Source organism: Trematomus bernacchii, unplaced genomic scaffold (assembly GCF_902827165.1).
Source record: "Trematomus bernacchii unplaced genomic scaffold, fTreBer1.1, whole genome shotgun sequence".
In the NCBI taxonomy this organism is placed as follows: Eukaryota; Metazoa; Chordata; class Actinopteri; order Perciformes; family Nototheniidae; genus Trematomus; species Trematomus bernacchii.
In genome coordinates, this window is record NW_022987550.1 from 1,480,862 (window position 1) to 1,503,922 (window position 23,061).

The 23,061-nt window shown below is 40.2% G+C and overlaps 1 protein-coding gene across 2 annotated transcripts in view; it reads left to right on the plus strand.

The window, feature by feature from the left end:
• Positions 1–23,061, plus strand: part of LOC117477000 (large neutral amino acids transporter small subunit 4-like) — a 72,262-nt gene that overhangs the window by 9,846 nt on the left and 39,355 nt on the right. For both annotated transcript variants that reach the window (XM_034123695.1, XM_034123696.1), the window contains exons 3-5: positions 17,675–17,891; positions 20,139–20,194; positions 21,148–21,224. In XM_034123695.1, the coding sequence (XP_033979586.1) occupies positions 17,675–17,891; positions 20,139–20,194; positions 21,148–21,224 (350 nt within the window). The remainder of the gene's footprint in view (positions 1–17,674; positions 17,892–20,138; positions 20,195–21,147; positions 21,225–23,061) is intronic.

The following is a 23,061-nucleotide window of genomic DNA, read 5'->3' on the forward strand; positions in this document are numbered from 1 at the left end:
GCTGATGTTCAGGTGTATATCAGTATGTAGTGTCTCTACTTTAAAGAGTCCTCTCCTGCTGATGTTCAGGTGTATATCAGTATGTAGTGTCTCTACTTTAAAGAGTCCTCTCCTGCTGATGTTCAGGTGTATATCAGTATGTAGTGTCTCTACTTTAAAGAGTCCTCTCCTGCTGATGTTCAGGTGTATATCAGTATGTATTGTCTCTACTTTAAAGAGTCCTCTCCTGCTGATGTTCAGGTGTATATCAGTATGTAGTGTGAAAGGGATGTTAATGAGACGACACACTGATTTCAGCACTGGAGGCATTATGGAGGTTTAGAGGACACACACCAACTACACAGGGATTCTTCCTCAATGACCTTTGAGAAAAACACACACACACACACACACACACACACACACACACACACACACACACACACACACACACACACACACACAACACACACACACCACACACACACACACACACACACACACACACACACATTGATGCCGATTGATCCATCAGGAGGGATTTTCTCATGGGAAACCATCGATATTCCAGCTGGCAACAAGCTTCAAAAGCACCACACACACACTTGCACGCACGCACACGCACACACACGCACACACACACACACACACACACACACACGCACACACACACACACACTGTCCTCAGGTGATCAAAGGGAGCTGCTGCACTCTGTAGATCGGATTTAATTTTTGTTTCTCTGACACAAAATCAAAGGAGGACGATTCATGGTTTTTGTTGGCTATTATTTTTCTGATCATCCACTACTCGTTGCAGCTGGAGACTAATAATATTAAAGCATATACTTCTGGGTACCTTGTGCATTTGACCTACGTATAAACGTTTTATTTATACTATGATATCTTGATTATATTCTAAATCTGCATAGTAACTAAGGTTCAGTGAAGGAACAGTATCGTATTGTGGTGGAGAAGTAAACATTTAAATAGTGAATGCAACGTACCTCTCAGTTTTATATTCTTCAGACGCTCAGTGGACACACATCGTGTAATCGACTTAATGAAAGCTGATTATAAATCCATGTTTTATTTTAGCCTCTTCATCTGATCCAGGATTATGTTCAGGTTTATTTCATCATGACTCAGCTCTTTCCACAGCGACCTCAGTGTTGAATCAGCAACAACATCAGAGGTGTTTGTTTAACACTAACAAACATGTGGCGTTGTCCTTCTGCCTTGCACAGGGGAGCTTATTATCAGACTGATGTTCCATCGGGACATTTTAGTGAAGACTTTTGAGCTGGGCCATGCTTTTATTGTGAAGCTTTGTTTGTCTGAATTTATGAAAATCAAGAATTTATTATGAATTGATGTGGTGTCAACATCGAAACAAGTTTGAAAGCAGGGTTATTTGGTTAACATTTTTTCCTAAAATTCTTTTTCTGGGCTCTTAAGTGAAGCGATTTGCAGCTTTTCTCAGTTTTAATGCATGGAAAGTAGAAATATTTTAACATTTCTGCACAAAATGATCATTCCTGAAACAGTAGGGCCCCTCCAACATAACCCTGACATATTGTACTTTTATAAAAACAGTCTTTTGGTTAAGTACGTTGCTACAAAGGTGACAAAACAGCGTACAATTTGACTGGAATTTGCACGTCTTTCGCCTATTTTAGTGTGTTTTCCCATGTTTAAAACACCTGCATACACACCTTTATTTAGCTGGAAAGGGGGTCTTTCTGTGCTGTGTGGATATAGTAAAAAAGAGGGAAATTCAAAGTAAAAAAGCGTACATTTGAAAGGATTTCCTCCTGATTTGTCTCACTGCTGACGCATCATATTATCTAGCATGATGCAGATTGACAATCTTGTGTCTCGGAGACATTTAGGCCCCGTCCACACGGAGACGAAACGGGTGTTATCCGCTATAGTTCTTTATCGTATGGACGGTTCGTCCACACGAGGCCGTAACGGAACCGCGGAAACGAAGCCCTCAAACGATAACGCATCCCAAAGTGGGAAGGTCTGCTAACGTAACGCTTGCGGCTCCGTGTGTACGCCCTAAACGATCATAGCCCCGCCTCTCCCCACCTCTCCTGCTCACCCCCGCGTCATTGCTGATGCGTTTCGCCAACAACAACAACAACGGCGGATCACAGGGTTGCGTTCGTGCTCCAGACGCTACTGACCATGCTACAGATGTTAGTGCAACATCTACAGCTCCTCTACCACAACCATCAGCAACAAGTAGACATGGAGAACTACATGAACTACATGTTGCTAAATCCACCGCGGAGAATAACTAGAAGGGCAACCATGGCAACCATGCTCGGGGGTCTTCTTCGCTGCTTTTGGTGTATTTTGTGGCGGAAGTACAGCGCCACTTACAGGCCCGGCATATGTACTACAGCGTCTCCAGCGGGTCGAGCGGTCTCGTGTGGACGGACACGTTTCTTGAGCCGATTCCGTGTGGACGGAAGACTTTTTTAGATATCGACCTCGGTTCGTTTTCGTCGTTTTCGTCTCCGTGTGGACGGGGCCTTAAATTGCACGAGGAAGAGATCAGACGTTAACCAGAGGAACAAAAACAGCGTCTGTCTCCATGTGGGCGCGAGAAGACAGACAGGCTTTCAGAAGTTACTCTTTTCTTTCTGATTACGCTGCGATTGTTCCTTTATCCACTGTTCACAGTTAAAACAGAGCATGATGCAGGTCAGACACGACGCATGCTGCTGAGTTGTGACGGTTAATGAGCAACAATGAACTATAATAGCATTGTTGCATTGAGTCCTCTGTGTGGGGTCTGAGAGCTCCATCAAAGGGAAGATCATTATGATTGTGTTGCCTATAATTCAGCATGGCAATATGTGAGAATAAAGAAAGTGAGATTTCAGATAGAAACAGATTTGTGACGACTATAAAGGAAAATCACGCCTATTGGTCTTTATCTTCTTAGACCGGTTGAACAAAACACCTTAAATTAAGGGCAGAGTTTGCATAAAATGTAATCTGTTGCAAAAAGCACTTTTCATTTAAGATTTTCTTTAGGTTTCTTCATATCTCTGTCTTATTCTTAAGGATTCATTTAAAGTTAGTTGAAGTTCAGATGCACAAAATACCTTAAATTAAGACATTTGTTGGAGTCTGAGTTTGCATAAAATCTAACCTGTTGCACTTTAAATTAAAGATTTTCCCCCTTCAAGTCAGTTGAACTTTAGATGCACAAAAGACCTTAGCAACTAAAGTAAGGGGGAATATAAAGTTAAGGGCTAATCGTAACTGTTATAGGGCTGAGTTTATAGTGATTTTCTTTTAAAACAATGAACGTAATACAGTTTTTGAGCCATAGATCTGAAGATGTGACCCGCAGTTTAGAGTTGGATCTACTTTGTGTCTCGTTTCGGGAGAATTTTGCGAGATGTTCGCCCAAATTCTTTGCTTTCTATCTGCTGTTACCTACTGATCAAATGTACATTTAATAGGCTTTTTTGTAATATAACTGTCTATAGCTGTTCCTCTGTATATTCAATCTTCCCTTTCTCTTAACAGTTCCTTGTCTTTTTGTTCTTATGCCATTTAAAATAAACTTTCTATAGACCAACTCACTCTGTTGCAGCTTTAACGCCCCTCAGGGAGGGACGGACTGGCCATCGGGACGTTCGGGACGAATCCCGATGGGCCGGTACTGAAGTGGGCCGGTCGGACGATGTGGGCCGCTCGGATAAGTCACTAGCCCCCCCCGTTCAATTTCCTCGCGGTATTTACTTGCGGCACCGAGGTGGGCCGCTCGGATAACTCCCCCCCCCCGTTGATAATTTACCGAGGCGGTACCGAAGTGGGCCGGTCGAGAGTCCCGGGCTGATTTGTAGTCCCAGTCCGCCCCTGCCCTCAGGGATTAAGGAAAGTCCATTTTATTTTATCTTTAAAAGCACTCTCATGAATCACAAGTAGGGGCGCCGCCAGGGATTTTGGGCCCCATGAAAAGATAATCACACTGGTTACTTAAACATTTTTTTCTTAATGTTCTAAAATAGTTTGGGCCCCTGTCGGTCACGGGCCCTCAGAATCGTCCTAACTTTTCACCCCCTTACGGCGCGCCTGATCACAAGCTCCCTTTCACTGCAATACTTGCCTCAATGTTTTTCCCTCAAATAATAAAAGCTCTAGAGAGGGATTATGTCTAATGCCCTTCAATGAGTCCCTAAGCTAACGGGAAATAAAGTATCACACTTAAGGAGAACACTTGAATGAAAGTCTTAGATGAGTAGTAACAGGATTTAATAATAAAAACGCCATTTGTGCAAGACACACAGCTCTAAGTGATTTCCATTTAATAAAGGAATAAAAACAAGACGTGCATATTGAGGCTAAATGAATAAAGGTACATTTAAAGTTATTAGTGTTGCAGAGAAACTTATATCTAGAATTAATGAACCATTGCACTCTTTATAATAATAATAATAGATGGGATTTTTATAGCGCTTTTCTCTCTTTCAATATTTCTTTGTTACTTTAAAGAGTCCTCTCCTGCTGATGTTCAGGTGTATATCAGTATGTAGTGTCTCTACTTTAAAGAGTCCTCTCCTGCTGATGTTCAGGTGTATATCAGTATGTAGTGTCTCTACTTTAAAGAGTCCTCTCCTGCTGATGTTCAGGTGTATATCAGTATGTAGTGTCTCTACTTTAAAGAGTCCTCTCCTGCTGATGTTCAGGTGTATATCAGTATGTAGTGTCTCTACTTTAAAGAGTCCTCTCCTGCTGATGTTCAGGTGTATATCAGTATGTACTGTCTCTTCTTTAAAGAGTCCTCTCCTGCTGATGTTCAGGTGTATATCAGTATGTAGTGTCTCTACTTTAAAGAGTCCTCTCCTGCTGATGTTCAGGTGTATATCAGTATGTAGTGTCTCTACTTTAAAGAGTCCTCTCCTGCTGATGTTCAGGTGTATATCAGTATGTAGTGTCTCTACTTTAAAGAGTCCTCTCCTGCTGATGTTCAGGTGTATATCAGTATGAAGTGTCCTCTACTTTAAAGAGTCCTCTCCTGCTGATGTTCAGGTGTATATCAGTATGTAGTGTCTCTACTTTAAAGAGTCCTCTCCTGCTGATGTTCTGGTGTATATCAGTATGTAGTGTCTCTACTTTAAAGAGTCCTCTCCTGCTGATGTTCAGGTGTATATCAGTATGTAGTGTCTCTACTTTAAAGAGTCCTCTCCTGCTGATGTTCAGGTGTATATCAGTATGTAGTGTCTCTACTTTAAAGAGTCCTCTCCTGCTGATGTTCAGGTGTATATCAGTATGTAGTGTCTCTACTTTAAAGAGTCCTCTCCTGCTGATGTTCAGGTGTATATCAGTATGTAGTGTCTCTACTTTAAAGAGTCCCTCTCCTGCTGATGTTCAGGTGTATATCAGTATGTAGTGTCTCTACTTTAAAGAGTCCCTCTCCTGCTGATGTTCAGGTGTATATCAGTATGTACTGTCTCTACTTTAAAGAGTCCTCTCCTGCTGATGTTCAGGTGTATATCAGTATGTAGTGTCTCTACTTTAAAGAGTCCTCTCCTGCTGATGTTCAGGTGTATATCAGTATGTAGTGTCTCTACTTTAAAGAGTCCTCTCCTGCTGATGTTCAGGTGTATATCAGTATGTAGTGTCTCTACTTTAAAGAGTCCTCTCCTGCTGATGTTCAGGTGTATATCAGTATGAAGTGTCTCTACTTTAAAGAGTCCTCTCCTGCTGATGTTCAGGTGTATATCAGTATGTAGTGTCTCTACTTTAAAGAGTCCTCTCCTGCTGATGTTCTGGTGTATATCAGTATGTAGTGTCTCTACTTTAAAGAGTCCTCTCCTGCTGATGTTCAGGTGTATATCAGTATGTAGTGTCTCTACTTTAAAGAGTCCTCTCCTGCTGATGTTCAGGTGTATATCAGTATGTAGTGTCTCTACTTTAAAGAGTCCTCTCCTGCTGATGTTCAGGTGTATATCAGTATGTAGTGTCTCTACTTTAAAGAGTCCTCTCCTGCTGATGTTCAGGTGTATATCAGTATGTAGTGTCTCTACTTTAAAGAGTCCTCTCCTGCTGATGTTCAGGTGTATATCAGTATGTAGTGTCTCTACTTTAAAGAGTCCTCTCCTGCTGATGTTCAGGTGTATATCAGTATGAAGTGTCTCTACTTTAAAGAGTCCTCTCCTGCTGATGTTCAGGTGTATATCAGTATGTAGTGTCTCTACTTTAAAGAGTCCTCTCCTGCTGATGTTCTGGTGTATATCAGTATGTAGTGTCTCTACTTTAAAGAGTCCTCTCCTGCTGATGTTCAGGTGTATATCAGTATGTAGTGTCTCTACTTTAAAGAGTCCTCTCCTGCTGATGTTCAGGTGTATATCAGTAAGTAGTGTCTCTACTTTAAAGAGTCCTCTCCTGCTGATGTTCAGGTGTATATCAGTATGTAGTCTCTCTACTTTAAAGAGTCCTCTCCTGCTGATGTTCAGGTGTATATCAGTATGTAGTGTCTCTACTTTAAAGAGTCCTCTCCTGCTGATGATTGGGTGAGACAAAACAAAAAACATAATAAAACCCATAGCGCTTTACATCAAATAAATGTCTATCAGACTTCACTCAGTTTTTACGACCCTTTCTTTGAAGTGTACTCTGGAGGAGTTCCCCTTTGGCAGCTCGTGTCCTAACGCTTAAATCACGCTGAGTCAGATTTCCAGCTGCACTTTGTGAACTCTCCCCACATTTTGGCCGAGGAAAGTGAACACAGAGCCAGAATGTGTCGAGGAATATAGCCGACACCCTCCCGTAGAGTTCCTGATGCCAGCCTGCGGTGAACAGCTACAGCGAAACTGTATGAAGACAGCTGTTTCAAACCTCACAGACAAATGCATTTTTAGTGAATTTGCACTATTTAAAGACTCAATGTGCTTTAAATTGAGCAGTTTCATGTAAAAGGCATGTGTTTTTTGAAGTAGTGAGCATAGGGTTAGATCAATTGTATGAGAGACTTGGATTATATTGGAATTAGGTTTTGTTTAGGACGTGTTTTTCATATTTCCCTTTGAGATTAAGACGTCTTTTAACATAATGGAGTTTATGCAAAGCAGCAGGAGGAAAACTAACATATATGTCAGGGAATCATTCTGTACACATGTTTACCTTTCGCCCTCTGACGCAGATGACCAACCTTGAGCAGCCGCTATCTCCCTTAAGGAGGGGCTGCCCTAGCATTGTGTTGTTGTTACCAGTTTGGGACCGGGCATCTCTCGGTCAGAGATAGTTATTGTTGTGGGACACCTGGAACACATCCTTCTCGGGGTGTAGATGACCCCGAGCCATAAGCGACAACAACTGTGATTCAGTGTCCCTCAGCTGTTTAGTCTATCTATTGAAGAATGTTGATTATTACACTCTGAACTAGTTCAACCCTGGAGCTACAGGAGGGCTCTTCAGAGTTGATTGTGGCATCTCAACCCTTTGGTCAGACCGTGGCCCGTGACATGTCGTGTGAATTCTCCGGCCGAAGCTCCAAATAAACCGTCAGTGTTTGCCATCAAAGCTCCAGCTCTCCTCGTCTCTCTGAGTCCTGACTCCAATTGCTTCAGAAGTTTCCCCCACAATATACAAACACAACATATACATATACAAACTTACATTATACGAGTGTCTACAAGTGATTGCTGTTTTTAAATATGTAAATGCAACGAGGCACAGTGTGAGAACAAAACAGAGTAGAGCCCAGTTCAGAAAAGAGAAACTAAAGCAATGTAAACTAAATGTATGACGGTGTTGCTGCATGAGGCTCATCATACATCCAGCCACAACATGGAACAATGAGTGTGTATGTGTGTGTGTGTGTGTGTGTGTGTGTGTGTGTGTGTGTGTGTGTGTGTGTGTGTGTGTGTGTGTGTGTGTGTGTGTGTGTGTGTGTGTGTGTGTGTGTGTGTGTGTGTGTGTGTGTGTGTGTGTGTGTGTGTGTGTGTGTGCAAATGTAGTCCTGCACACACACATTGGGTTTACTCTGCATGTACATCTCAGGAAGGTGAAACATCTGCTGTAAGTTTCCTGCACAGAGTTTCTGTCGAGTGTCAGCGAACGCTCTCTCACGGTGAGGCTGTGGTTAGTGTGTGTGTGTGTGTGTGTGTGTGTGTGTGTGTGTGTGTGTGTGTGTGTGTGTGTGTGTGTGTGTGTGTGTGTGTGTGTGTGTGTGTGTGTGTCAGTAGAAAGAGAACGCTATGCATTGCTGTATCATCTCTCCCCCTCATGCATGTCACCACGTTGACATTCTTCATTGTCTCAGATACAGCATGTTCTCACTCTGTTTGCTTTGTCACTAGAAAACGAGTTTCCTGTGTTTTGATGTAAACACAGAGTACTGTACGTCAGTCCTCCTTTTCTTCTTGAGTGTGTGTTCACTCATTGCAATGATGTGTTTCATAATGGATGAGGCTGATAATACTTAGTCGATTCATAATACGGTTGCTATCTTCAAAATGATGCCTTGCAAGAAGATACAGACTTAAACAGCGCGTTATCAGGTCTGTTCGATGTAATGTTAAGGATTTCAATTTTAAACTAGATATACAGTATACTGATTGTGTAGAAACCCAAATGCATAACCTGAGACAAAAGGTAGCATTTCATGATGCTAAACCTGCACAAATAAACACATTTCTACATTTGTAATCATTTCTTTTCTGAATTGTCTTTGACTTCAAAGAAACTTCTGCACAAAATAAAAACACATTAATACAAGGTTCAAGGTTCAAGGTTCTTTATTGTCAATCTGACATAGCTACAGAGTAATTATGTAGTTGAAAATCTTATGTCACAGGCTTCTCCAACAATGCAACATAATAACATAATAACAATAAGAGCAAGAGCAATACAAAAATAATAATAGTTATAAAATAAAGTGATGATGTGGAATAGTGCAGTATGAGTCTATATACAAGTTATTGGAATGATATATATATATTAGGTATTAGATACATAATACTGAGTAGCAGATGAATGTTTGAAGTTGTTTCAACAGTTCAATTTTTTAACAGTCTCACTGCCCGCGGGAAGAAACTGTCTCCGAATCTTCTTGTCCTTGCCAGGATGCTGTGTATGCTTAGACTATCTGCCCTTATTATTCCTCAAAAACATGCCACTTTTAACCATAAAACACACACAAAAAACAACAATAAAATAATAATGATAATCTTTATTTGTATTACACCTTTCATACAAGATTTGCACTCCACTAGAAATCTCTTCAAACACTCTCAGATAATTGATATCACATAGAATACAGTTACCAGTAAAAGACATAAAAACAAACTTAAAATAACATTGAATGGACATATACAAACATACATTTAGATTAAAGGAACAATGATAAGATTGTGTATTAAAAGGAGAAGGTTTGTAGCAAAAAGAGCCTGTACAAATCCAGTTATTAAATGAATGAAGCTGTTTATAAAACCACATTATTTCCTATTCTTGTGTTACACGTTTAAAACAAATCAGAAAACCACATCTACAGGTGAAAGAAAGGACACGTTTAAAGCCAAGGAAACAAAGCTGCCTGTGAGGTGTGTCTGTTGACTCTGTCTGTATGCATAGGCGAGGCTTTAGGAGTTAAACGTACACACAGCTTGTATGGGGTTGTCAGGGAGGAGAAACACATCTTCGTGGAGTGTGTTCACCTCGGGCTCTTATTGATGCTGCTTTCATTTGATGAGTCAGCGGGCGAGGAACGCTCTGATTAGTCAGCATTTAATATATCTAGAAAACTAGAGAGCGCTCAATCTCCATATCGAGAGAGAGGTTTGATCGCATGGTGCTTTTGAAGCTGATACCAAACTGCATTTTCTTTGAGTTTGAGCTGCTTTCAGACACAGTTTCTAGCTACAACCGGTGTGGTTAAGCGGTCTCTGCGTTGTGTTGATATGGACGAGACCCGAGCCAGCGTAAAGTTGAGACGATCTGTTTAATGACTGACAGATAAAAACGATCAGTTTTACATTAGTTTCCCTCAGTGACTCCTCTCACGTGTAACGTTTACAAAAAGGGCAGAGGAAACGGGAGGGACACAATATATAGGGGGGAAAGTCCTCACAACAATGAACTCCTGAGCACAGCGACCACACTTCAGAGGCTCCGCCCACTGATCTCCGTCCTTGCCAGGTATTTAACATTCAATAAAATGAAGAACACAGAATAAAATAATATAAAACACAGAATTTGTGTGATTATACAATATTAAATTAAATAAACCTCACTGCATATCTACATCTGTTACATACTCATTGTCATTTATGCACAGAACATCACTCAGACTTTCACCCAGGAGGCCGCTGTCCGTGTCCTTAGTGAAACCACGACTGATTTACTTGTCACGTAAACTTCTGATGCCAAATCAAGACCTTTTTTCATGAACCTATAACCAAGAAGCTGCTTGTCATTTAGAGAATACTGTATGCATGTGATGAGGGGAAAGTGACTTGTGTGGCTGGCATTGGTGTCACTTTGTTTTGAAAAGTGGTGGGGGACACTTCTTTCAGATACAAATGAAACTGTATTGCGCGCAACCCTTTTTGTTTGTACATCGAGGAAGCCAATAATCCTTTTTTTAGGAGACCTGCACACATACCTGAACATATATTGTGAAAAGGTGTCATCTTTGTAAGGGCTTCTTGGGAAGATGTGACAATATTTACTTCAAGCAAAACAACATTAGCTGCTTTTTTACATGTTCTATTTAAAGTTTACTAACGTGTCCAAATTGCACATCGTGGGTCTCCAGAAATAAGACAAACTGTTCTCAAGATGTACACAACAATAACCCAGTGTTCTTGTTTATTACATTTCTTTCTGCACGCTATGTCTCAGAACATTCATAACAAGTTATACTTTAAAAAAACAAGTGGTGGGGACATAATTGGCCATTTCATCTGTAGCGGCTGGACATACTTCATCTAGTAGGAAAACTACTTCCACACTTATGTAAATATATTTAGAGGTCCCATGTCATGGCCATTTCTACGGATCATAATTCCATTGTTGAGGTCTACTAGAATAGATTTGTTCAATGTTCCAAACTCACATTGGTCTCTCATACAGCATCTCTGTGTAGTATATGTATTCACTCTCTGTCCTACACGGCTTGTTGGAGCTCCTGCATTTCCCCAAGGGGATAAATAAACTTAAAAATTCACCCTCACAATTTCTTTAATAAATAATTGAAATACAAAACATCGACTGACATGATCACTTGAATTAAAGTAACTACAGTTAGTGCAGATACATCATGGTAAAGATAATAATGGTGTCTATGGTGGATAGTCTTTTTCTAACCTCTAAATCAGGGGTCTCAGACTTCACTTCATGCGGCCCCGCAAGAGCTTGCAAAGAATATAAAATGTGTATTATACGGTTACATGCCGCTTTACAGCAGCACGTTGCCCATAAACTACATGTCCCACAATGCATCTCATTTTGTGACATGCACACTGAAGAGACTTGCAATTATTGTTTTTAGACGTAGTAATTATGAAGTTATTCCCCTATCCGATAATAATCCAATGCAGAAGCAATTATGTAATATAATACATTATTTTATATAAATTATATATTTATATATGTATATTTATATATTCTTAATGTTAAAACCGGCCCTTTGAGTGCAACCATAATGCTAACGATGAAATTGAGTTTGACACCCCTGCAGTAAATCCTCCCTAGAGCCCCTTGACTTGCATCAACACCTTCTGCTTTTACCTTAAACCGAGCCAGGAGACATATTTTGGGAATCGTTGGTGTGTTGATCAGAAACAGCCGACTGTTGACAACTTGCTCCGGGAGTTAAACTATGACTAAGTCTTTTATCACTTCCTCCCCTCCTTCCTTCAGACATTTAACAACTGCTGAGTCTGTCTCTATTGTCTTGCGGGCGGTTTGACCCGAATCAAGTCTCTGTATTGAGTTGTTTTTCCTTCTTCAGCTCTCTGCTTTCTCCGCCAGTTCATACCGGCACAGTTTCACCCGAGGCTGCAGTCTAACAGAGCAGATCGACCAAAATAGACTCCACATGAACTCAGTGTTTACGGGTGATTCAGCCGGATCTCGTCACACCGAGTTCCCACTCATGAGGGACTATTTCTGGAGCCTGTTTACCTCACGGTGCAGGGTCAGAGAAGTGCTTTGATTATGTACAAAGGGCTTAAACAGTGGCGGCCGGTGGTCTTTTTTTTTGGTGGGGCTCTTGACGTACCGTAAGTGACCTACCCGGGGGGTCCGGGGGGTTTTCCCCCGGAAACTTTTTTCGAGAAATGACCCCTTAAATGATGACTTCTGGTGATGTTAGAGGGGGGGGGGAAAGGAGAAATCGAGGCTTAAAAATATGAGAAGACTGATCAATACCTCCATAATCTTCAGTGTGGAAAATATTATTTATCAACCTGAACATCTACTACTTTACCAGGAATTTGTGTTCTCCGAACTGGTCTGTTTTTTTCTTTCTTAAAACTGTTCATGTTTTATGAACCAACACCTTCACCAAGTAGCTTTACAGTGAACTGCATGTGAGATATAAAATTAATAGCATCTTTTCAGTAGCATTAATTATAAATATTTAAGTGGTTCAATACAAGTCACTACAGCATTTCAAACTGAACTGTGAATAAATGCAATTTAAAAAAAAAATAACCACAGCACAAAATGTCATAAATTGTGTTTTTTCTTTGTTTCTCTGAGGATTATTTACAAACAGGCTTATTTACATATAGCAATAACTCAGAAATGAAAAAGCTACATCGTCTAACACGAACAACCACTTAGCATAATGATAATATATGTGTTATGTACAATGTAACTGGCAAGGCTAGAGCAAGAAAGAACATAAAGTTTGCAAAAGGTTTAAATAACTTCAAGTATCTGTCTTCAGATTACGTGGAGGTTTTAGTCCGATGGGAAGCAGATTTTAAGCGACACCGAAGATAAACCAAAAATGTGGTGGAGCTGCAAACCGTGTAGTGTTGCTGGGACAGAACAGGAGCTATAACCGTTGGAAAATACATCACAGACAATGCAACAAACGTGGAGACAGAACAATCACTTCTGTGATAAATGCCCACTTATTAATAAACTTCTAACAACCATGGGAAACCTCCTCTCTACATATAAAGTGATATCCAAGCATGGGAAACAAAAGACAGCATTTACCTGTTTGCATCCAGCTAGCCAAGCCTTTCTTGTGTACCAGCTACTTGTGAAGCCTCGTGTATAAATGTTGTCTTTTTCACGAGATTGCTGCGATATATTCAAATCGGGTTGGTCCGGTGCAAGGTCTTTAAGCAACAATTTATCTGCCAAACTTCTCCTTTCGAAAGGATTGGAGATTAGCTCTTGAACAGAATTAGCCGGGGACCGAGGTCCGGAGACTCCACCTGCACACGAAGCCATCCTCATCAACTACTACTTGCGTCAACCGGATACGAGTCACTGTCCAAACTACTCACAGACTGCACTGGGCGCTGACATTGGCGCCCGGTGACCGTCATCTTTGACGACGCTGATTGGCTGAAATTATATTTTCGCGGCATAGTTTACACGTTACAGATAGCAACAGTCAGCTGCTGGTGGCTGCTGCTGCACTGGTTGAAGGCTCCTCTCTTAGCGCCCAGACGAGAGAAGGTGCATGGGCAAGGCCAGGCAGGAAACATGTGACTTATCAGTAACTTTAGACATCGTAACACAATTTTAAACGAGATTTTATTGTAGATTATACATTTTACTGATACCAATTATATAATATTTACCTTGTTCATTAAAAATAAAAATAAAAACATATATATTTTTTTAAACATATTTTTTTTTTTAATTTTAATTTTAATTATTATTATTATTTTTTTTTTTCAATATGGGAAGAGGTGGGGCGGCGCCCCTAGCGCCCCTATGGACCGGCCGCCACTGGGCTTAAATGAAATGAAATGTATATAGATGCCAAATAAACCAGTGGATGAAGTACTCAGATGTTCTTAAGTAAAAGTACCAACAATAAATTGTAGAAATGCAAGTAAAAGTCATGCATTAAACATCTTACTTTAGGTAAGATTTAGTAAGTACAAAAGTATTGGTATTCAAATATACTTAAAGTTCCAGAAGTAGAAGTACTTGTTATGCATAATGGCCCATTTCACAATCATGGATCATGATTATAAATGCATGATTGTGTTATATAGCTAATTTAAATGACATACTGTATACTGAAGCTAGATATATTATCCTATAATTATACATCAATGTGTTTTCATGGGTTCATTTATAGCTAATTATCTGTATCTGTAAAGTAACTAAAGCTGTCAGATACATATGGTGGAGTACAAGGTAGCAAAAGATGTACTTTACTTCTTCAGAAAAAGTACTTATAACATTATACTTAAGTATGTCTTAGTTATATTTAAAGGGGACCTATCATGCAAAATGCACTTTTGTACGTCTTTTCTACATGAATATGTGTCCCCGGTGTTCCAGGGAACTCACCAAGTGTCAGAAAACACAACCCTCTCTATTTTCCTCCGTACCCAAATCTCTAAAAAAGGGGCTGCAACGGATCTGATAAAAACTGATCCAGATTTGAACACTGTCCTGACGTCAGGACGGTGGCGCTACGGCTATTGGGCCAACTCCACCAATCAGGAGGAGACAGCCACGGCCATTGCCGTTCGAAAGCGCTGGAGACGCTGTAGTACATATGCCAGGCCTGTAGATGGTGCTGTTCTCACAGAATCAGCCCTTGCTAAAACAGAGATAAAAAATGTCAAATTGAGCGAAATGAGGCATGGCTAAAATGCATGATCTGTTTGGTATTTAAAAAAAAAAAGTATAAATATGCCTTATATAGGTATGGTCCTACACTATATTATTCAAATATAGCATGATAGGTCCACTTTAAGTTCGGGTCTTCAGTGAACACACCATTTTAAAAAAGGATAACAAGATTACTGTAGGTACATTACAGGAGTGTTAAAACACCCAAACATGCACACGTATCTTATTCTAGTAGAGATTAGAGGACAGGTCTAATGTTGTGAACAAAATTATCAAGTCAAAGTTATTTTTTATTTTATCTTATGTACCACATTTAATTTAATAATTGATCTTAAATTACTAATGTGGATTTGTGGGGGAAACTTCTGTGTAGCAATGCAGTGGGAGTCACCGACTCAAAGGAGACATGGGGAGAGCTGCAGCTTTGATGTCAAACACTGATGGGTTTATTACGAGCTTCGGCCGGAGAATTCACAAAACAAGTAAAAGAGCCAGAGGTTCTGACTTCACGGGAGAGTTGCCACGTCAATTCTGAAGAGCTCTACCCCAGACCCGTGTGTTTAGCTATAGTTCAGAGAGAATAATCAACATTGAGCATAACAAGATAGAATCATAACACCTCTATCAGCTGACGCCATCAGGCAGGAGCAGGGAGACGAACCACTGAGAGCACAGCAGCCAAGGTTACAGGTGCGTGTGCTCAGTCAGGTCAGTTTGAACTGAGAAACTGGGTCAAAGTTATGGGCCTTGGAAAATATTTCCCCAACAAAACGTACATTTGGTTTGTTATATAGCACAATAACATCTAATTTGATTTATTAATTACATGTATTGATATAGAAGACATAAGAAAGAAAGCCACAGGATAACATGTAGAGTGTGAGAACTTAATTGCAACATGATATGATAACAAATACAGTAAGTGTTAGAAATGAAACCACAATAATCTGCCTGTGAAGAAGTGCAATAACCAGTGTAAATAAATACATTTACCACAGTTGAAAGGTGGCTGCAAAGACTTGAAAATGCACCTTAAAGTGCTTAATTGTGACTTTGTAAAATAGGAGCATGTATTGAGTTTGTTTACCTGACCTTTAATTAGTCTCCTGATTTTACAACCTGCAGCTCAGGTCTCAGAGATGGAGGGAGGGCTAACTCCTCAAAGAGCAACATTAGAAATGAAATACCAAGAAAGCTTTTATTTTAGATCACATTGAAACCTCTAGGAGGACAATTTTAAAGTGTTTCATTACAAGGAAAGTCCAAAGTAGGAGTGCATTCATTAAGTTATACAGAATAGTCCCTCTATAAGCAGTCTGAAGTGGAGCTAATAAATATGATACATTGCAATCAATACCAACATATTTGATATAAAGATATTTCAATGTATACACCGCCTGAATGCATATGTGTTCATATATAGGTGTATGTCAGTGACGTGCGGTGAGGTTCATGGCTGGTGAGGCACTGACTCTTTCAGAGTCAGATTTACAAATATTATAGCCTATTTTGACCTTAATCGAAATATTCGGTTATTTTCAAAAGCTTTTTTAGTCTGATGCTATGATTAATTTTAAACAGACCGATCAACAAAAGGATACCTAAAATCTAAATATTGGATTGTTCTTTCTAAGTAAGATCCCATTTTCATTACAGTTGTGGTCTTACCTTGACTTGAAGATGAAGTCCATGCTATCCTTCTGGACAACAATCTCTATTACTGTTTTGTAAAAGTCGTCCTTATCTTCCTGTAGTTTCAAAAGTCGAGTTTGTTGTTTGCGGTAGAATAACAGTAGCAACAAGAACCTGTGGGCTCACGTGCACCCCCTTCAGTGCGGCAGAGGTTATGGCTGCCTCCCCTGGGATTTTTTCATTGCCGTTGTTCGAGAGACCAGCGAACCTAAATATCATATACACGTGAAATAAGTTATTTAGAGACTATGGATGGCGAGGATAAATGTAATAAAGGGATCTACAAACATTACATTGGTGACCTACAGTGAGATGGGAACAGGCATGCGCTTAGGGCCCGCTTTCCAGCCAGTTTCTGTGGGGTGACGCATTCTGAATTGAGGCAGATCTCATCTGTGCCTCACCTACCCCACAGTAAATGGCTTGAGCGCGCTCACAAAATAAGTGGCCGCGCTAAATTAGTGCCCGCGCTCCAGCAAGTTACTGTGGGCTTACGAGAGGCAGTGCTCGTGCCTGCCTCACTTCTCATCGCTCCCGTAGCGGAGCTCGGCCAATTTGCTGATTTTGACTATAAAATGCGATTGGAATCATACATAAATCACACTTACACAAGATCAGTGGAGACATTTTATTATTATTATTTAGTTTTTCTTTAATTGTTTTTCCGTTACATTGGAGTATGACAGGTGAGGCTCTGCCTCCCCTGCCTCCACTGACTGCACGTTGCTGGTGTATGTGTATGTATGTATGTATGTATGTATGTATGTATGTATCATACATACATACATACATACATACATACATAATGTATGTATGTATGTATGTGTCTATGTATGTGTGTGTGTGTGTGTGTGTGTGTGTGTGTGTGTGTTTAAGAAGGTACATGTGTACGTGTGTAGATATTTGTAATTTTAAACAACCCCTATGTACTTTTTCGTTTATATATAAAAATATGCATATCCTATATATACAATCAACGGACACATTTATACATATGCACACATTAAGACATAAATAAAAGCACAATAATCAATATATACAAAATAACAGTCACTTCAATATCTTTGGGAAATGTACATTAGTGCAAGACTAGTGTCCATAGCAGCGTAAAAAGTGTCTGGTGCTGGATTTGAGTCTCTCTGTGTGTATGGGGTGTTAAAATCTAATGTCTCTCCTCTCTCTTATTTTTCCTTAGACAACAGCTCCAGCCTCAACATCTCCAACATCTCCTTCTCTTTGTCGTCGGACGCTGAGGAATACCTGGAGATGAACGGCTGGCAGATCTGCAAAGACCAGGACGAGATGTTGAACCTGGCGTTCACCGTGGGCTCCTTCCTGCTATCGGCCATCACGCTGCCCATGGGCATCGTCATGGACAAGTACGGTCCAAGGAAGCTAAGACTCCTGGGCAGGTGAGGAAAACCCATTTTTAATGATTTAAGAAAAAGAAAGGACTTGTCTGCAAATTTGAGGGCATATTTCTTACGGGCCGTCTCCACGGCAGCGTTAAAAAAATCTTGGAGGTGGGCGTATCTGAAGCTTGGGGATTTTTTTGCGATCAACCAATCACATGAATCTCCCGCCCGCGACATACGAAGCCAAAAAGCCCGAAGTAAACTGGATATAAACTCCCCAAAACAGGCGAAAACATACCACTGTCTCTGCCACCTCCCTCCATGCCTGGCTCCTCCGGTTTATATCCCGGTAGGTCTGGTCATAAAGCACCGGGTGATTGATTCGCTACCGCTAATTTCTCCTCCATTTTTTGGAATATGAGGAAATGATCTGCGGTATGTCTCTCCCAGCATACACGCCGTTTGATTGGCTAGAGCTTGAACTGTCAGATTTGCGTACACGGGATTTGATTGGCTGACGCTTCCTCCTCAGCTTCAAAAGTTGAACATTGTTCAACTTTGGATCTTGAAAATCCTGAGAATCTCCGCTCGCCTGCCCACAATGCATTTCGGCGAAAGCGAAAAAAAGTGACGTCACCCCATTCAAAGTGAATGGGCAGAAGCGTTTCAAGATTTTTTAACGCTGCCGTGGAGACGGCCCGTAAGAGCAGTGGCGAGCCGTGAGCTTTATACCTAGGCCCTCTGACCCCCACCCCTTCCCTCGAAAAAAAGGAAAAAAAAGAGTTATTACGTCACAGCGTATACTTCAGCGGAATATCAAAACAACGGCCCAGGGTGCAAAACGCATCAATGACAGCGACCCTCTACCACACAAAACAACACCTGTGAACCCAATTTGTGTTCTTTGACATTGAAAATGATATTGCATTGTGTTTGTTACTTTCGTTACAGTTGTATGTCTTAAGTGTAATTTGGCATGATTTTATTTTGAAGGCGAGTTCACGCTGTTGACAGGAAGTTGTTGTTGCTATGGAAACAAGAAAAGTTTCACAGCGGGCGGAACTTGTCATAAAGTCCGCGATAATGAAACCCATCCATTTAGAGGGAAGATATGATTGGTCAATTGTACTGTCATTTGACATTACTCTCTCGTTCAGTTACTATAGCGGGCCCTCTGTGAATCGCAGAGAGGACCAGACCTTCTTTCATGTAACCCTTCACATTCAAACAGAGACCGAACAGGCAGATTCGAAGGATTTATTTCTTTGGAAATGTTATTTTATTAAATCAAGTTTTTTTTCGGTAAAACTAATGAAAAATATAACAAAAATAATATAAAAAAAATATATATTTTTAAAAAATATATTTTTTTTTAATGTTTTTAAATATTATTTTTTGGAATATCTTAGGCCCTCACAGAGGGCCTAGAGGGCCCTGACGGCTCGCCACTGTCTAAGAGTATAACTACTATACATCGCTGAGCAAATAAAACCCTTTAAAATGTCTCGTTAATGTGTCTTTTAAAAGGATAAGGGAACAAATATGAGCTCCCAAAGCCAGTTGACTTGGCACAAAAAAAGAAAAATCCTGCCAGATGCATCCTAACCAGCATTCAGCTAGTTAGCATGTTAGCAGTTAGCTGGACAGAAATAACTAAGATAACTTTTAAGTTACAAAGCGTATAAGAACTGAGATCATAAAACCCTTTGAAAAGAAGTGTACATATATATTTTAAGTGGATATTAAGCTTGGAAACATACAAACACATTACCAAAGCTAACTTGGTAGAAAAAACATATTATCCTGGTGAGTAACAGCATGCAGATAGTTAGCATAATTAGCAGTTAGCTGGACAGGAAGAACTAAGATAACTTTTAAGTTTCAAATAATATAAGAAACTGAGGACACAAAACCCATTGAAAAGAAGTGTTAATATGTTTTTTAAGTGGATATTAAGCTTAGAAAAGTATGCTCTAAAAGCCAGTTTACTTGGTGGGAAAAACATATTTTCCTGGCTATTAACAGCATGCAGCTAGTTAGCATGATAGCTAGCTAGCTGCCATAGTAACTCCTAGAAAAGCACTTGTGTTCAATTTGTTAAATAAGGTTTAAATCAAACATTTTGAATAAAACTAGCAAGTTGTTGTAACTCAGCAGAGTACTGAAAGATGCAGAAAGGCTTATATAATATTTACATTTTCATTAACTACCGAAAGTAATGTTATCTCAATATTTAACATATTTTTCCACTTTATTATGGGACGGTTTTTATTTATTGATTAATTTGTACCTTTGTGTTTCCAGTGCCTGCTTTGCCTTCTCCTGCCTGCTCATCGCCTACGGAGCCAATGACCCCAACAGTACGTAACCCTACTCTTTATATAATCCTATGAGTCCTCATTATCTCTAAAACAAACAGACCTGGTGATTAAACCTGATTAAAAACAGCAAATAAAGCAGTTGTACGTGAAAAATCAATGTGTTTCAGATATAGTTCAGTGGAAACAGGACATCCCTTGAGCTGCATCTAATCTTTGCCCAGCTTGTTTCTCGGATAACTTCATATACAGACATTTAGGAGTTATTTACAGGGTGCCGAATTAACCACATAGGTCTTTTTATCCCAAAAATAAACAGATCTGCTAATAAGAATCTGTTAAAACGCTGAACAAAGCAGTTAATAATCTGTGTTTCTCCCATGAACACAGCTGGATTGAGGCGCTACGAGCTAACCGCTAACATTTGCTCAGCTTGTTACTCTGATATCTTAAGATCCAGACGTCACTATACTATTACAATCCTGTATCTGGCTCAAATATGCTGTTAAAAACATTAATAACAATCATGCTGATACTCTAAAAGTCCTAAAAGCCATTGACTTCATCAATCCAAAAATACGGCCCTTATTCAGTTAAATGTCTTGAATACATCAGGTTTAGATAGATAGATACTTTATTGATCCTAATTTGGGAAATTCTTTCTTCACAGAAGCATAAGTGTGTTCAGACATTCAAATACAAATACTTTAAATACTTTAAAAAGTGGGAAAGAGAATGGACAATTACAAATAAAATGAAACAATTAAAAATAATCTGGATAATTAAAATAAAAAAAAATTTATATAAGGATCCAAAATACTACAAAACATTCTAAGATATTCCAAGTGTCGCATTGTAAAATCTAAAAAAGAATCTGTTTAAAAACACACACAGTGATGCACACACAGTATATCGATGCATTGGTGACACTTAAATCAATCAGGCAGGATGTGTGTGTTTTACTTTGAGTCACTAATGTGCTCTTCCTCCTGTAGATCTGTCCATGCTCATCTTCTTCGCTCTGGCGTTGAACGGCTTTGGAGGAATGTGCATGACCTTCACTTCGCTCACAGTGAGTAATAAGACTTATATTTTAAGATTAAGGCGGTGGATAATCAATGCTTTCTTGTCACTGGTTTACTTTTAGAAATGTCTGGGCCTTATAACACGTTTTTTCTTTGGTGCACACTTATTGTTTTCAATGAAAGTGCTGCGGTTGGTGGGTTTCCCAAAAGAGGAAGTACATTTTTGTGCCGTTTAATATGAGCAAACAGTGTTGGAAGTGTTGACTTTTGGAGGCTGAGGCTATCATATTATCTGCGTTATCTGTCAAGTTATACAACCCCTGCTCTGCCAGGGTACAAACGGCTCCTCACAGCATATAAATTGTCATAAAAAATACGTATGGATAGTTTTTTGCCTAGTTTGTGACTGAGTTAGCTAACTGGTAGCAAGCCAATGTTTCCAGGGTCCTTTTAAGAGATTATAGGCTATCTCCGCAGTTAAAATGATGGAAAATTTAGCTTTTTGAACCCATATGAATGGTAAAAATCTGTCCTGCCATCGTGAAGACATCAACGTTTAAGGGTATAAGTTGTATGTGGCTGATATCAGTATATTGACTTAGAAAAACCTACATTTCCTAACACATAAGATGCTTTTTTAGGCTGCTTGAATGGGACGTATGAAGAGGATATTAATATAAGGAGACGATGATAATTGGTGGGCAGTTGTAGTGTAACAAACTAAACAAAATCAATAATTAACCCGAGGAAGATAAGCTCATTTAGCAAGCTAGCTCGGTGCCAAAAACGGCACATTTATCGGGCTATTACCAGCTAGCTCGTATGTTAGCAGTTAGATGGACAGCCAGCACTTTCTTACATTACCTTTTGTGTTCAGGTCAATATATCATCTGTTCAATAAAACTGCTGAAATGCAGTCTGCCCGACAGAAGGCCAGATTTTCTAATAACAAAGTCAATATTAGAAAAGCAGCACAGCAGATACGATATGAAAGGACGGCAGAGAGATGTAGAGATTTGGAACGACACATTGTGATTTGGAGGAAGAGGAGCGAGTAAACAGAGAGTGGATTAGAGGTGAGAGCATCAGACAGACACTGATGCTCTGAGGACGAAAACAAAAGAGAGACAGATGCTTCAGAGAGAGAGGGGGACGTTTGAAAAGATGGAGACAGAGAGAGAGAGAGAGAGAGAGAGAGAGAGAGAGAGAGAGAGAGGGGGACGTTTGAAAAGATGGAGACAGAGAGAGAGAGAGAGAGAGAGAGAGAGAGAGAGAGGGGGACGTTTGAAAAGATGGAGACAGAGAGAGAGAGAGATAGAGAGAGAGAGGGGACGTTTGAAAAGATAGAGACAGAGAGAGAGAGAGAGAGGGGACGTTTGAAAAGATGGAGACAGAGAGAGAGAGAGAGGGACGAGTTGAAAAGATGGAGAAAGAGAGAGAGGAGGGGGACGTTTGAAAAGATGGAGACAGAGAGAGAGAGAGGGGGGGGACGTTTGAAAGATGGAAGACAGAGAGAGAGAGAGAGGGGGAACGGTTGAAAAAGATGGAGACAGAGAGAGAGAGAGAGGGGGGGACGTTTGAAAGATGGAGACAGAGAGAGAGAGAGATAGGGGGACGTTTGAAAGATGGAGACAGAGAGAGAGAGAGAGGGGGGGACGTTTGAAAAGATGGAGACAGAGAGAGAGAGAGAGGGGGACGTTTGAAAAGATGGAGACAGAGAGAGAGAGAGAGAGGGGGGACGTTTGAAAAGATGGAGACAGAGAGAGAGAGAGGGGGGGCGTGTGAAAAGATGGAGACAAGAGAGAGAGAGAGGGGGGGACGTTTGAAAGATGGAGACAGAGAGAGAGAGAGCAGAAGGGGGGAACGTTTGAAAAGATGGAGACA